Here is a 16,920-nt window from a genome sequence, read left to right as displayed (position 1 = left end):
AGAAAAGCGGGATATAAATAAAGAATTATTATTATTATTATTATTATTATTATTATTATTATTATTATTATTATTATTATTATCATAGTCATCATCATCCTCTAAACAAATTTTATCAAGAGGACCCTGTAGTACATTTGCCTGAAAGTGGAAACAGCTTACAGGTACACAACAAACAACAAAAGTTGATTTAAGAGGTGAGGAAGTAAGCCCCCCAAAAGAAGTTGAGAGTCGAGGGATCAAAAACATTGTGCAATTTGAGTTTAAATTTCCCTTCCAAGGCAATGTGGAGTGTTTGGCAGGGAGTGCAGCCCCCTGGCTCTTAAACAGAGGCTGGATGGCCATCTGTCGGGGGTGCTTTGAATGCGATTTCCTGCTTCTTGGCAGGGGGTTGGACTGGATGGCCCATGAGGTCTCTTCCAATTTTACTATTCTATGATTCTATGATCCTGTTAGAGGAGTTAGAGAGTTTTCCTCCAAGGCAATCTATTTGACTGTTAAACAACTCTTAACCAGCAGGAGGTTCTTCCCAATGTTTTGGGCAAAAATTTACCAAATGCATTCAGCTAAGTGATGGATTTTACATATTACACTGCTTTCTCTTTTCCCCCTATTTTTTTTCAAGGTAGACTACAGCGGAGGCTTTGAACCATTCAGTGTTGTTCGTTTCAGCCAAAAATACATGGATCGGGTGGCTAATCCAAAAGACATCATACATTTTTTCAGGCATCGGGAACAAAAAGAGAAAAACGGTAAATAGGAAGTAAACACAAATTACCCTGTGTAGCTTCTTCAGAGTTGCAGTAATCAAAAAATTGTTGTTAGGGAAAATGGCATTCACCAGAAGTTTTTTAAAAAATTAGTGAAGCATTGTGGTTATGTATCTTCATGGACCTATTTACCTAAAAAAAGTTTCAAGTAATGCCTTTAGGTTCTGCTGCCTTTATCACGCCCGTATTAATTGCTCACACTGAGGGACAAAAACTGGACCTCAAGGTCTGGGTGATAGAAGACATTTTAGAGAAATATCTGATAATCACTATGATTTAATAACTATTTAAAACTTTCAAAAAATGATTTGCACTAAATGTCACACTAGCTGATACTTGGCTTTCCTCTCAGCTCTCCAGAGACAGATTTCAAGGTGAAGAGGGGACTCCCTTCCTTCCTTTCAAGTCTGATGGAATCAATTTGGTTAGCTGAGCCTCTCCATTGGATTCTGGCCCTTGTCTTTTGAGGCAAGTTATCTAGGATCACATTGGGCAGCTATTATCAATGGTCATGCAGTCATGAAGATACTCAGGGTGGAAGAAGCCTAGTAGTCTTGCAGTAGTTCAGTAAAACAAGGATTTGTAGGCTGTCCCTATATTTGGTGACAAATCTATAGAGTCATAGAATCATAAAAGTTGGAAGAGACCTCACGGACCATCCAGTACAACCCTCTGCCAAGAAGCAGGAAAGGCACATTCAAAGCATCTCTGACAGAGAACACTATTTTCTCAAAATGAATCACAATTTGCTTTTCTTTCCAATTTCTTAGAAGATGAGATGAATTTTGGAAAACTGGTTTGCAAGCCCGCATCAGAGGGAACAACTTTGAGGGTTGAGGATCTTGTAAAGCAGTATTTTCAGACAGCTGAGAAGGTAAACCTATTTTAATCTGTTACTCATTGCTATTTCTTTTAAGGTAACACGTCTTTCTAAATATTTCAAGTTGAAATACTTTCCTAAATGTAACAGTTTTAATTTTGTTGCTCAAAGACTTCTGTGCATTATTTCTCCACTTTGAAAGCATTTCACATTGTATAGAAGTGAGAGGAATCCAAAAGAGCAATGAGCACTATAGAGGCATAACCCAGTTAACAAAGCTCCTAAGAAAGAAGCTCCTTTATGCAAATGGTGTATTTTATGTTCTCAGCCCCCTTTTCTTTCTTGTCCTTTCTCCACTTTGGCCCTTTTTAGCAGCATCCCCACGGGAAGGGCAATGCAAGAAGGCTGGAGAAACAACATTTTTCGTGTTGGATTCCCACATCATGTTCTGTAATAAATCATGCAGTATACCTAGTACGGGGAAATAATGGGTTTCTGTTGTTGATCCTATCTGTATAGTTTTGTTCTCAAAAGCTTGTCCACCCACATGCAGTTCACTGCCCTCCCTATGTATACAAAGTAACAATCTGAAGCAGAAAGCATCCAGAACCACATTGGTTGATACCTTAATTTTCTAGAGTTCCAATGGACATGGAGAGCCTTAATCATTGGGGATGAGTTAGTTAAATCTAGACATAAAGTGGTTAGTGCACTAGTCTGCCTTGTGTGTCATAAAGCTAAAAAAAAGTCCTTAAAGCCACATACATTTTTAATGAACCGAATTAGAAAAATATTTTTTTTTTACCTTTTTAGCATAGGTAAAAAAGTAACAAGTCAATTTTCCTCCTTTTCAGGTTTGACTTTTATAGATTTGATTAACATTTTATCTCTAGGAATCTCTAGATTCTTCAGTGCAATTCTGTATTTAGCTTTCACTGGGATGTGACCATAACTTCGAACTGGAGAATCTAGTTATTGCTAGAGAAATGTTCCTTCAGGTTTTAAAATAGTATATTTAAGTAGTATGACTATATCTCGATATATATTCTTGCGGAAGTGACTACTACCTACCTTTGTCTATTAACTTATACCACCTTAGCTTTAAAAATGATTTTTAGCTGAACTTTCTAAGAGCTTTTAATAACTTATGTTGGAAAGTGTGGGATGTGCTATGCTATGTTTATTTATACTATTATAATTCTTATTGAGTCTGTTTTTGATTTGTTATATGTTGTTTTTGGTTTTTTGGCATTGAACATTTGCCATTGTCTTTGTTGTGACTGCGCCTTCGGGGATTATGGTTGATGGTGATGGAATTCGAAGAGGAAGAAAAAACCCTCGTGATGAGGGTTCACTGGAGGAGTTGCGCAGGAAGCGACTTAGAGAGCTATATGGGGGATCTTCTGAGGAAGATTCAGATGGGGAGATGGATGCTGAGGAACAGGTGGTGGCTGGGGAAGCAGGCACTGAATGGGCACAGCCACCGGAGATGTCTGGGGATTTGGGGCTTATGGATACTTCTGAACCTGGGGTTTCTGCAGGAGCTGATCCCAATTGGGATGCTTGGAGAAGGGAGGATGGTTCTTTAAGTGTTCATGGGGCTAAGTGTGGGCAGGATGATTGGGACTCCGACGAATTGCTAGGTACTCCAGATCCACGAGCTCTAGCTGTGTGGAGTTCAGACTCTGAGTAGATTTGGGACACCTGGTGTTTGGGTGTGAGTGTTTGGTCACCCAGGAGGAAGGGGAATAAAATGGGAATGTTTGGCCACTGCACTTTGCGTGTGGCAAGGTGTTGCTGAGGCGCCATTGGGATCTCTGTGTTTCCATGAAGACTGGACTCGGACTATGATTTGAATTTGCTGATATCATCTAGCTTGGCTCTCGCTGTGTCTTATCGTGGACCTGTTTTGGATGACTGCACCCTCTTTGGACTTTGGATTGAATTTGACCTGGCTTCTGTCTACGCCCTCTGACTGACGGCTACTCCCGGCTTCTGACTATTGGTTTGTCTTTCGGAATTTCTGCTGCCTCCTGACCTGACCTTGGATTCTTCTGACGACGGCTATTCATCATCCCTTTGAGGCTCTCGGCTTATCTGCACCGTGGAAGCAGCTTTACTGCTTTTCTAGTTTGTTTATTTTCTAGCAATTAACACTATTTGTTTTCCAAAGCTGAATTGAAGCGTTATTTAGTTTTTTATTGAATGCCAGCATGGGGAATTAGAGTGGCTCGTTTTTGAGTTGTTATTGTCCGATCTACTCTCGAAACACTGAAAAGTGAAGTGTTTCAAGGATATTTCCTGTGTTTATGTTATTTTTTGGCTTATCTTCGGAATAAACTTTGTTTTGTATGTTAACTGGCATCTGACTCTTGACAGATTGCCACACGCCTAAACAACAACAACAGAGAGAGCCAAGTCAACATGGCTGGGCTGGACGACAGGCTGGCCACTTTGGAATTGGAATTGGTAGCCTTAAAGAGGGCACAGCAGATTAAAGGACAGGTCATTGTGCCTGAACGTTTTGACGGGACCAGAGAAAAACTACCAACTTTTTTGGCTCAAGTGGACTTATATTTTTTGCAAATATCTGATCTTTCGTTTCCTACAGACACTAACAAAGTTGCATTTATTTTAAGTTTATTAACTGGGCCAGCGGGGCGTTGGGCAGTCAATGTAATTAGGGGCAATAGCCCAATTAAGAATAATTTGGTGGACTTTAAGGCAGCTCTTAATGAGACGTTTGGAGATCCTTTACAAAAGGAAAATGCAGGTTGGGCTTTATATCGGTTAAAGCAGGGTAAAGGGTCTTTAATTTATTATTTGAATAAGTTTAATTTGCTTAAGCATCAACTGGACTGGGGAGAACATGCTTTTATGTTGGTTTTTACTGCTGGGTTGAATGAATGTTTACAGGATGAGCTGTCTCATGTGGAACCAGCTCAAAATTGGGATGAGCTGGTAACCAAAGTTCGTAGGATAGAGGCTCGAATGGAGTTCAGAAAGAAGACTCGTGGGACTCCAGTAGTGGAGTATCATGCTAGTGCTTCTGTGAACTCTGGGGAAGAACCCATGCAGCTTGGGATGCAACGCAAATTGTCCCAAGAGGAGAAAGACAGACGCAGACGATTAAGGTTGTGTTTGTACTGTGGAAATGGGGGGCATTTTGCTCATGGTTGCACTCTAAAACCATCTCAGCTGCCGGGAAAAGGGCAGCCCTAATGCGCCATGAATCCAGCGCATTAGGGCCTATGATGCAATTGCCTAGGGGGAATAAGCATGTGTTTGTGGCCATACAATTGTGTGTAATGGGTCAGAGACCAGTTAGTACCCAGGCATTTTTGGATTCAGGGTCTACAGTTTCGTACGTAGACCAAAGCTTTGCGGAGAAGAATAAAATTCCAATTGTGAAGAAGAAAGTCACAGCTTGGGTGGAGGGTGCTGATGGAAGGTTGTTACATTCCGGGATGGTGGATCAAGAAACAGCGGGTGTAACCTGGCAAGTGCAAGGGCAGAAGGGGATGTTAACTTTTGATGTCACTGCACTACCTAGATATGATGTCATTTTAGGCATGGACTGGTTGGCACAGGTCAATCCTCGGGTGGATTGGGTACGCAGAACTATCAGTTTGGACCCTCCGGTGTGTTTAACCCTAAATGAAGTTGGTGGGGATATGGAGGGAGTTCCATCTTGTTATCAGGACTTCTGGGATGTGTTCTGCCAAAAGGAAGCGGATAAATTACCACCACATAGGCCTTATGATTGTGCGATCAAATTGGTGGAAGGTGCTAAGTTGCCTGCAGGCAGGTTGTATGCACTTACTCTACCTGAAAGACAGGCTTTAAGAGAATACTTAGATGAGAACTTGCAGAAGGGTTTCATTAGACCTTCTAATTCGCCTACGGCCGCTCCAGTCTTTTTTGTGGCAAAAAAGACAGGCGACTTGAGACTGGTGTGCGACTACCGTGTGCTAAACAAGTACACTGTTCGGGACAGGTACCCTTTGCCTCTAATCCCTGAGTTGTTGTCTCGGGTTCAGGGAGCTTCCATCTTTACGAAGTTAGATCTGCGTGGGGCTTATAATTTGGTGCGTATAAAGGAAGGGGACGAATGGAAGACAGCGTTTAACACCTGTTTCGGCGCTTACGAAAATTTACTAATGCCGTTTGGGCTCTGTAATGCCCCAGCGGTATTTCAAAGATTTATTAATGATGTGTTCCGGGACCTTTTAGACAAATTTGTGGTGATTTACTTGGATGATATATTGATTTTTTCGAAAGACGCTCGCGAACATGGGGAACATGTGCGTCAAGTGTTGTCCAGGCTCAGGGCAAATGGGTTATTTGCTAAGGCCTCCAAGTGTGTTTTCCATGTGTCTGAGGTGGAGTTTTTGGGACATGTTATATCTGGGAGGGAACTGAAAATGGACCCGAGAAAAGTGGACGCTGTCAATACCTGGCAAGAATTAACATCCAAGAAGGATGTACAAAGGTTTTTGGGTTTTGCCAACTACTATAGGGAGTTTATTCCGCACTTTGCACAGTTGACAGTGCCGTTAACCCAACTCTTGCAAAAGAAGCGTCCGTTCGAATGGACTATGGAGGCCAAGAAGGCTTTTGAACAACTGAAATGTAGTTTTCAGAATGGGAACATTTTAGTACATCCAAATGTGAACCAACCATTCATTGTTGAGGCAGATGCTTCTAATTATGCTCTGGGAGCAGTACTCTCGCAGAAGGACCCGTCTGGTAGATTAAGACCTTGTGGTTTCTATTCTAGACAACTCACTGCGTTTGAACAAAACTACAGGAAAGGAGATTCCACCCTTCAAACTACAGGAAAGGAGATTCCACCTGAACATCAGGAAGAACTTCCTCACTGTGAGAGCTGTTCGACAGTGGAACTCTCTCCCCGGGGCCGTGGTGGAGGCTCCTTCTTTGGAGGCTTTTAAGCAGAGGCTGGATGGCCATCTGTCGGGGGTGCTTTGAATGCGATTTCCTGCTTCTTAGCAGGGGGTTGGACTGGATGGCCCATGTGGTCTCTTCCAACTCTACTATTCTATGATTCTATGATTCTATGGGAGAAAGAGTTGCTAGCGATCAAGGTGGCCTTCGAAGTTTGGAGGCATTGGTTGGAGGGGGCAAAACATCAGATAGTGGTCCTATCTGACCATAAAAACTTGGAACATTTGCAAACTGCAAGGAAACTGAATCAGAGACAAATTAGGTGGGCATTGTTCTTTTCCAGGTTCGACTTCAGGGTACAATTTGTAGAGGGGAAGCAGAACTTGAGGGCTGATGCTTTTTCTAGGAAGCCTGAGTTCAAAACTGCTGAAATCCTTCTTGAACAAACCATTTTACCTGTTTCAGTGTTAAATGTGGTACAGGACAGGCAGGATCTTCATGAACGGGTGTTGCCTTCTCAAAAAGAGGATAGGTGGACACAGGAGCAGTTGATATTGCTCTCTCAGGATATGAGAACTATACTGCCTAATTTACAGGATGTGGACGGGGTGTTATCACGTAATGGGCAGATTTTCGTGCCGCCTGGTAAACTACGCTTGGAAATCATACAAGCATATCATGATGAGCCAACTGCGGGACATTTTGGCAGGTTTAAGACTGTGCAAGCCATTACTCGTCATTATTGGTGGCCCAAGATGAGGCAGGATATTTTAAAATACTGCGATAGCTGTGCTATTTGTCTACAGTGTAAACATCCAGTAGGTAGGCCCTGTGGTCTATTGTCGCCTCTGCCAGTCCCTGAAAAGCCCTGGCAGATTATTTCCATGGACTTCATTACTGATTTGCCTAGGGTGGGTGGCTACACTTGTATTTGGGTGGTGGTTGATTTGTTTTCCAAGATGGCTCATTTTATCCCATGCTCTAAAGTACCGGCGGCTACAACGTTGGCCAAATTATTTGTGCGCCATATTTTCCGTCTGCACGGGGCTCCAGAGGTTATTGTTTCGGACAGAGCGCCGCAGTTTGTTTCACAATTTTGGAAACAGTTCCATGCGCAGCTTGGAACTAAACTGAACGTCTCTACTGCATTCCATCCGCAGACTGATGGGCAGTCTGAACGGGTGAACGGTCTGTTAGAACAGTATCTGCGCTGTTTTTGTTTGCAGCAAGCTGGGGATTGGGTTCAATGGGTACCGGTGGCAGAGTTTGCGTATAACGCGGCGACACATAGCGCTAGCCAATACTCGCCTTTTGAAATCATGTATGGTTGCCATCCACGTGGAGTAGTAGCGCCTGCGCAAAATATTGTGTCGCCGGATCCAGTGTATCGTTCCAGTGAACTCAAGGCCTTGCAAGACGTTGCGAGGAAGCTTCTGGTGGAAGCTAAAGCAACGCAAAAGTCACAAGCTGACAAACATCGTCAGCCTGGAGTGGAATTGATAGAAGGGGACATGGTGTGGTTGTCTGCTAAGCATATCAGGACGCATGCGGGGAAATTTGGGGCTCGGTACTTAGGTCCTTTCCCCATTGTTACTAAGGTCTCTCCTGTGGCGTTTCAATTGCGATTGCCTTCCACGCTGAAGGTTCATCCGGTGTTTCACCGGTCTTTACTGAAACTGGACACATCATGTAACAGGCCCTCAGTAATTACAGAGGTCTCGGATCCCACATTAATTCCAGTGGGTGGGGCCTTTGCGGGGAGGGATAGTGTTGTGACTGCGCCTTCGGGGATTATGGTTGATGGTGATGGAATTCGAAGAGGAAGAAAAAACCCTCGTGATGAGGGTTCACTGGAGGAGTTGCGCAGGAAGCGACTTAGAGAGCTATATGGGGGATCTTCTGAGGAAGATTCAGATGGGGAGATGGATGCTGAGGAACAGGTGGTGGCTGGGGAAGCAGGCACTGAATGGGCACAGCCACCGGAGATGTCTGGGGATTTGGGGCTTATGGATACTTCTGAACCTGGGGTTTCTGCAGGAGCTGATCCCAATTGGGATGCTTGGAGAAGGGAGGATGGTTCTTTAAGTGTTCATAGGGCTAAGTGTGGGCAGGATGATTGGGACTCCGACGAATTGCTAGGTACTCCAGATCCACGAGCTCTAGCTGTGTGGAGTTCAGACTCTGAGTAGATTTGGGACACCTGGTGTTTGGGTGTGAGTGTTTGGTCACCCAGGAGGAAGGGGAATAAAATGGGAATGTTTGGCCACTGCACTTTGCGTGTGGCAAGGTGTTGCTGAGGCGCCATTGGGATCTCTGTGTTTCCATGAAGACTGGACTCGGACTATGATTTGAATCTGCTGATATCATCTAGCTTGGCTCTCGCTGTGTCTTATCGTGGACCTGTTTTGGATGACTGCACCCTCTTCGGACTTTGGATTGAATTTGACCTGGCTTCTGTCTACGTCCTCTGACTGACGGCTACTCCCGGCTTCTGACTATTGGTTTGTCTTTCGGAATTTCTGCTGCCTCCTGACCTGACCTTGGATTCTTCTGACGACGGCTATTCATCATCCCTTTGAGGCTCCCGGCTTATCTGCACCATGGAAGCAGCTTTACTGCTTTTCTAGTTTGTTTATTTTCCAGCAATTAACACTATTTGTTTTCCAAAGCTGAATTGAAGCGTTATTTAGTTTTTTATTGAATGCCAGCATGGGGAATTAGCGTGGCTCGTTTTTGAGTTGTTATTGTCCGATCTACTCTCAAAACACTGAAAAGTGAAGTGTTTCAAGCATATTTCCTGTGTTTATGTTATTTTTTGGCTTATCTTCGGAATAAACTTTGTTTTGTATGTTAACTGGCGTCTGACTCTTGACAGTCTTTTTACTGTTACCTGCCCTAAGTCCTCTAGGGGAGATAGGGCGGGTTACAAATAAAGTTTTATTATCATTATATTTCTTTTTTTCACTTTCACCATGCCGCTAACCTTAGCAAATGTGGAGGGATGACTGTTTAAATAACTTAATTCAACTGAGTACTTCTAAAATTAAAGTAATGCTGAAAGTCCAACTGAAATAGTTCCAGCTAAAGAAATTTCTTATTAAGTTGCCCCTTTTGTTAGATAAATTCTAACTTACCTGGTTTAATTAGTTCCTAACACATAATGCCACTGCTCATACTGTCTTTTGTAAATACATGTGAGAGTATTTGAGAAATACTTCTTTGTTTGGTCTCACAAAGAAAGTGCAGCTATCACTCCTGACTGAACGAGGAATGGGAGAAGCAGTACAGGAGTTTGTAGACAAGGAAGAAAAGGATGCCATTGAAGAGTTAGTGAAATTCCAGCTAGAAAAGACACAGAGGTTTCTAAAGGAGCGTCATATCGATGGAGAGGAGGCGAAAATTGATGAAGAGGTTTGTATGGATTTTTTACTCCTTTTTGAAATAACAGTTGGTAAATGGGAGAGGGAACGGCATTGGATTTCACCACAATTACCTAACAATATGAAAAAGTGTTGTTGAAGGCTTTCATGGCCAGAATCACTGGATTGCTGTGAGTGGGGCCAACATTTCTGTGGAAATGCTGGACCACTCTAACAACCACCATGTCAGACTACACAGAGAAGCCATTGAAATCAACAGAAAGGAGGAAGCCATGAGAATGAACAAAATCTGGCTACCAGTATTTAAACAAAAACTCTAGAATCATGACAGTAAATAAAAAGCAACACTCAAAAAATGGGAATTCCAGTCAGGAAACAATCAGAGCCAGCTAATGCCTCCCAACAAAGGAGTCCTCCAGGCAGGAAGCAGCCAGGTTTTGAAGCTGCTAATTTCAATGCTAATCAAGGTGGCCAATTCCAACATTCAACCTTGCCTCAAACAGACCACCCTGGACAGTCCACAAATAAATAAACCGCACTTGCCTAGTTTCCAACAGACCTCACACCTCTGAGGATATTTGCCATAGATATGGGCAAAATCTCAGTAGATAAGGCTTCTGGAACATGGCCATACAGCTCAAAAAACTCACAGCAAGCCAATATGAAAGTGTTTTGCCTCAACAGTCACTTGGCTTTGGAGCATTTCACGTGGACTTTAGAATCTATAATATATATCTTACCACAGGCAAAAATGTCAAACAACAACCAGTCTGTATGTACTTATGTATAGGTCAATCTTATGTATAAATAGAGGACCATTTGAGGAGCCAGAAATATGGATTTTGTTATGACCCATGGATAAGTCAAGGGTCTTTCTATGAAGATGGGGAAGTGCTAGCATAGTCTCAGGATGCCAGTTAGTGCTGCTGACATTTCCCATCAAGGCATTCAGAAGTGCCAGAAGCAATATAACGGATGAAAGTTGAGGGGATTCGTGCTTCTTCTTATCTTTTGCCACTTTGCTCAGGGAAATGGATGGCTCTTTTAGGTACAGTAATTACATTGAACTGTGGATAAATTGACCTAGAACTTTTTTGGGTAAATTTTTAAAATAAAAATTTCGAAACTTATACGTGAGCATATACAATAGATCTCTTGAATGTGGCTGTTTTGCTCATAGCTTAAAACACTTCCTTAGTTGCATCGTTTTTGTATCCCACCCTTCTTTCAGGATCGGAACCAAGGTGTCCCCAATCAGATTAATGCAAAATACAATTGAAAACTAAGCAAGATAATCAAAAGAATTTTAAAAATTAAACAGACTTTCCCTGTTAAAACAATATAAAATATAACAATGAGGGTAGAACTACAGCAGCATCCTTTATAAGTTTCTTCTGCAACCATTGACAAAAGTCCTATATTGAAAGGCATGTAGAAGGAAAGCAGAGAGGAGACCAATCTAGCCTTCTATGGGAAGGCTTTTGTATTAACTTGGGAAAAAATTAATTGTACTGTTACTACTTTGATACAGGTGCAGCGCTTTAGAGAATCAAGAAAGCAGAATGTAGTGGAAGAGGATGAAGAAGTTCGTGAGGTAAACCTCCATTTTCTGGAGTTCTAATTAGATATGAAGAGCCTCTACATGTAGTGAAGGCTCTGCACCTGAAACTGTTGCCTGTAATCGATTCATTGAGCACAATTGAAATTAGACCTGGGCATAAAATAACTGGTACACTTGTCTGTCTTGTGTGTTTATACCAAATGTGGATTGTTTGCCTGGATAAGGGCCATAGGATTAGTCTGTTTCAGCATCAGATAGAATAAAAGGAGAGGTTTTAGTAGACCAGGCCAACACATATATTTGCTTAATTGACTTACATTTCTTTAAGAAAAAGAGAGAACATCGATATTCAGCAGTTTCCAAAATTAATATTACAATGTTTCTTTCTTTCATGTTTATTGTTCTCCCTTTTGTATGCTTGTTTCTCCTGGCATCTCATGTCATAAGGAATAATTAACTACATTCTTGGAAGTTTCACCTTTTCTTTTCTGTGCAGAATTAGCTTTGATTCTCCCAGGCAGATACTGTATTAAACATTGTGCCCCCCCCTCCAAAAAAAGTAAGAATATTCCTTAAACATTGCTTGTTTCATTTCTTCTAGGCTATAAACAGGGCAAAAGCCCACAGGTCTCAACGTGATGATGATGCTTCTTTTATTAGTGATGACGACCTGATGGAGGCTTTAAGCTATGAAATGAAATCAAATGAAGATTCAGATGATGCTTCTGTGTCCAGCCGAGGCAGAGGCCGAGGGAGAAGCCGCGGGAGGGGTGGACGGGGCCAGAATCCTACAGCTCGAGGAGGAGCCCGACGAGGAAGAGGAGGTCTGTGACTTACCGGTATATTTTATTAGTCATTCGCTTAACAGCTGCTGCCTTTTGTACAGTTAGTCCTCCCCATTTATGGGGTTGCCTTTTGCAGAATTGATTTTTTTGTGTGTATTTAATAAAAATGTTTTCTTTCATAGTCTAGGCCCTCCAGTGGAAATTGACAGGAGAGTTGCACTTATAGAGAAAACACCCCTTTAGGTTCCCCAGTGTGATTCTATTTATGGTCAAATTCTGGTGGAAATTAACCACAGAGTCATGCTGGAAAATTTAGAGGAAAAAATACTAAGTTTTTTTATTTGTGATTTTTCACTTTCATGGGATCCTGTGTCCCTAACACCAATGAATTCGGAGGAATGTTTTTATAGTGCTTCTCAGAGAACTGTCAGTGTTCACAGCTCATGAGAACAAAGGGCAATAAACCAATGCTCAGTTGCTCTGTGGCTTCAGGACTCAGGGATTCCTTCCTTGTAGGTGGAATGACCTTCTGAGCAAAGGTAGAAATTACAGTTATGCCCTCATTTAAATGCAGGTATTTCTAAATGTTGGTTTTTCTTAAGAGGACCTTATTTCAGTGATAATAGGAATATATTTTCATAACCGGTTAAGATTATGATCCCAATATGGTTAAATATTAGTGCAGAGCAGTAAAAATGCAGAAGACTAGGGGTTTATGTGAGCAGAGGTAAAAAGAAAATAAACAATAAGATCCAGCCTCCCTTTCCCTTTAAAAAGTCATGCGCATAAAATAAGCATCAGAGACATCAAATAAAATAGCAAAAATATGTTTACTCACAATCTTGTATGATGATGGTCATACAGGCAAAAACATCTTAGTTCCAAAGAAAAACAGTTCAGGAAACTACATATCTCTTAACAGACAGGAACATCAGCATGGCATGGTCAGGAGCGAAGAAGAAGAGACAGGAAGAGGCATCTGTACATCACTTCCTGTGTGTCCCCAGAAAGGATACTCCCATTTCCCATTTCATATGCAAAACCCCCGAAATGGTGTCATCAACTCTGGAATGCAGCTTGGCTCAGGTTACTAAGCAACAGACATAACTAACTACATAAACCATCCCACATTGAAAATGCATGCATGATTGCTTAGATAACCCAACAAGTGACAATTCATGCTTCCTTACCAGTGACTTCTGTAGTCTCTTAGCTTAGTCTGCTGAAAATAGATCAGCCATGCTATAACATGCCATGCTGTTTCTCAAAAGACAGACATTAAAAAACTTACCACTCATACGCTATGGAGAAGGCAACGCAGAGCCATCTAGATATTTTCAACTGCAGTTTCCATAAGCTATGGACAAAAGGACCAAAGGGTTGCTCAAGGATTATTATGGGTTATATTGTCCAGTACATCTCGCAGGTGCCAGGTTGTCTTACCCTATCATAGTCTTGAAGGAACTTATAGTAGCTCTTTGAAAATTTAAAGGTTTAAATGAAAAAAATTGTTGCTCTAGTAATTGTTTAGCAAGGAACTAAATTAAGAGTTTCATTTCTATTTACTTATATTTTAAATAGCTTACAGATTTCAGTAACAATAATTATATTTAATAATTCTTTAAAGTACTATTAAGTTAGTGAGACAATTAAAAGATTTAGGTTTTAAAGTTTTAGGGTTTAAAGACAAACCCTTGGTCATTATATCTGAAAACAAACATTGCAATAGAAATTAAGAGATACAAAACCTTGCTTTTACCACATTAGCTTTCTAATAGATGGATAAGTGAAGACATGTAAATATCTGAATAACCTTTATTTTTCCTACAGGAAGTGCTGGCCAAGCCCAAATGAACAGCAGTAGAACAAGCAAGCCCCTGGCTTCTCCTTTAAAAAATATGTCCATCTTGGATGGTATGTTCAGAATACTGATTTATTCTCAATATATTGTTTCCTTGAAAAATCCCTATATAACCACTTTTCTACTTTTAATAACACTCCTCTAAGTTGGAAAACCAATAGGAATTTTTTTTCCTCATCTTTAGTGCAAAAAGATGTTAAACACATTCCAGTCTTTCTTGAAATTGCTCAAAGATTTCTCCTTAATATTATGGTTATCCTTAGATGGATGCATTATTATCCTTAGAGGACAGGTATCATCAGTTGGCATGCATGTGTGTGTGTGTGTGTTGTGAAAAGAAATGTATAGACTTGGGCCTATATCAAAATACTGTTTGTGATAATTACTTTAAGGCTCTAATATGACAACTTATAAAGTGCTATGGTAATACAAATATCTGAGTATTGTTATCAGTCCTTGCAGCAGGAGAACAGCCTTAGCTTTCAGTTTCACACCTGTAGCTTCTTTGTCCAAGATTGATCACTTTGAGATCAGCAACAATATCTTAAGTGATTGTAAAAAGGTTTGACATGTTCTCCTGTAGTTTTCTGAATTTTGCGTCGTCTGAGGTCAAAATTTTGTCGGTTTCTCTATGTTGACTGATATGCATATCATGTTAGAATATAGAAGGGAGTTGTTAGCAGATGACAACATATATTACAATGAGTAGATGAAAGAACTGTTAATGTAGCTGCAAATATTATGAGACCTTGTTACAGTATTACCTCAATAGATCCTTGGCTTCAGAATTTGTTGCAGTTCTCGTTTCAGTGTTTGTCTTCCAGTTGAGTGGCTTGTTTGATTATTTAGATATGAGATGTGTGTTAGAAAGAACTTAATTGCAAAGTATGGGAAGAGAGTTAAAATATCCAGCTCCTATTGTAAAAATATATGTGCTGTCATAAGGGTTTATGTGCAGTTTCTTTGTGTCATACAACAAACATTTATATTTAGCAGCTATTGCTGGCTTTGCTGCTCATTGGCGATTTCATTTCATCCTCCACTGCAGCACAATAGAGGGGTTGCAATGCACTATCTGGCCCATTGTAATTATTTTTACACTTACTAGCTGAAAACAGAAAGCTAGATGGCTTTCTCCTCTTGATTGCTTCTTTGTCTGAAGAGAGTGTCATGTATTTGACACTCATTATTTCTGCAGGAGTTTGAAAGAAATCCAGAGAGTTGATGAACATACTGCTCTTGTGTCAAGGTTATTGAAAAGGAAGGATTGAAATATTAGAACACTGCTTTTCTTCTCTGCATTTTTTTCATCCTGAAAGGAGATGCAAGAACTATGACTAGACTGTGATGGGCAGTGGTGTAAGTTTCAAAACTTACACTTTAAAGGCAATTCATTGTACAAATCATTCCAAGTGAATATGTGGTACATCATTTACTACTCTTAATATTACTGTTTTTAAAAAATATTACCTCACAAAATTACTTGTTACTTATTCATTGCCTCTTTAAAGAAAACGTTCTGAATATTAACAAGAAAATAGCACAACAATGCAAAGTTCTGTTCAAAGTAGCATTCAAATGCCCTTTGAAAAAAACCAAAGATGTTTCTTTTTACCCATATGCTGGTTCACTTCTGCCATCATTCAGGACAAATCCTTCCCTCTTTTAGCAGAATCCTTATGATAGCTGAGATTTGGTTACATATTTTATTTGGTTTTAATTGTAATTCACATGTTGTTGAGTTTTGGGTTTATTGTATAACACTGGCATTGAATTTTTGCCAAAACTTGCAAGCCGCTCTGAGTCCCCCGCTGGGTGAGAAGAGCGGGGTAGAAATAAAGTTAAATAAATAAATAAATAATGCTGAATGTAATATTGCCCTTGATAATTTTTCCGGTCACTTTCTGTTGGAAAAATGACCCATCTTTGCCTTCCACAAAGCCAACAAATTCAATTCTGAAAGATCCCTTGTGAGGGGCATTGTGACCTCCTAAAGAAATTCTTTAGACATAGATTGCTCTACTGGTTGGGCTTTGACTAGATAGTCTCTAGGGATTCCTTCAATATTGATTGTGTAATTCTGTTTTTTTATTTATCCCAACTAGCATATATACCCAGTGTTAACCAGGTGTCGGAGGGCCATTGACCCCTGCTGTCTCTTTTATGTATTTACAGTATTTATAATATTGCTTTATTTACAGTATATATATTCTTCCCATCTCATCCTGAAGGGCACTCAGGGCGGATCACAACACATACATATGTGACAAACATTCAGTGCCGTTTATACACTGACAAGACAGACAATTCAGTCTGTCTGAGTCCTCTTCGGGGTGAGAAGGGCGGGATATAAATGTAGTAAATAAATAGTACATAGATAGAGGTATATATAGGCATTTCCCATCTTTAGTATCTTGGAGGCTTGTGCTCAGTCCTGTCCATTTTGGGGGGGAGGGTGCTGTCACTCCATCTCCCTGCCAAAGAGCTTTGTTAGTAAACTTCCTCCTTGATCGAATTGCCAGTATTTTTCTGACATTTCCTTATGGGTGCCTTAATATCCCCCTGCTTTTAAAAAGTGGTACCTATTTATCTACTCACATTTTGCTTTTGAACTGCTAGGTAGGCAGAAGCTGGGCTATTTCTCTCCCCTCATACCCTTTTCCATCTTTCCTTTCCCTTCTTTCTCCATTCCTTTCTTTCCCTTTTTTTTCTCTTTCCTTCTGATCGCATCTCTTCTTTCTCCAGCTCTGAGAGGGCTTACCTCCATGGTAACATGCCATTCTTTGTGGCTCTTTCCTTCCTTCCTTCTTCCCTTTTCCTCATGTTGCTTTCTTTCTC

At 40.8% G+C, this 16,920-nt stretch overlaps 1 protein-coding gene across 4 annotated transcripts in view; it reads left to right on the top strand.

Annotated features, from left to right (window-relative positions):
- mre11 (MRE11 homolog, double strand break repair nuclease) overlaps positions 1 to 16,920 on the top strand; it is a 35,063-nt gene that overhangs the window by 11,956 nt on the left and 6,187 nt on the right. For 3 of the 4 annotated variants that reach the window (XM_062974549.1, XM_062974550.1, XM_062974551.1), the window contains 6 exons: positions 626 to 752; positions 1,541 to 1,644; positions 9,733 to 9,906; positions 11,407 to 11,469; positions 12,038 to 12,260; positions 14,052 to 14,135. In XM_062974549.1, coding sequence (XP_062830619.1) covers positions 626 to 752; positions 1,541 to 1,644; positions 9,733 to 9,906; positions 11,407 to 11,469; positions 12,038 to 12,260; positions 14,052 to 14,135 — 775 coding nt within the window. Of the gene's footprint in view, positions 1 to 625; positions 753 to 1,540; positions 1,645 to 9,732; positions 9,907 to 11,406; positions 11,470 to 12,037; positions 12,276 to 14,051; positions 14,136 to 16,920 lie in introns of those variants that run through there. The other variant, XM_062974552.1, reaches the window with a different exon arrangement.

The sequence above is a fragment of the Anolis carolinensis genome, chromosome 3, assembly GCF_035594765.1.
Source record: "Anolis carolinensis isolate JA03-04 chromosome 3, rAnoCar3.1.pri, whole genome shotgun sequence".
In the NCBI taxonomy this organism is placed as follows: Eukaryota; Metazoa; Chordata; class Lepidosauria; order Squamata; family Dactyloidae; genus Anolis; species Anolis carolinensis.
The sequence above is the reverse complement of the archived record's forward strand: the minus strand, read 5'-3'. Positions and strand labels throughout refer to the sequence as shown.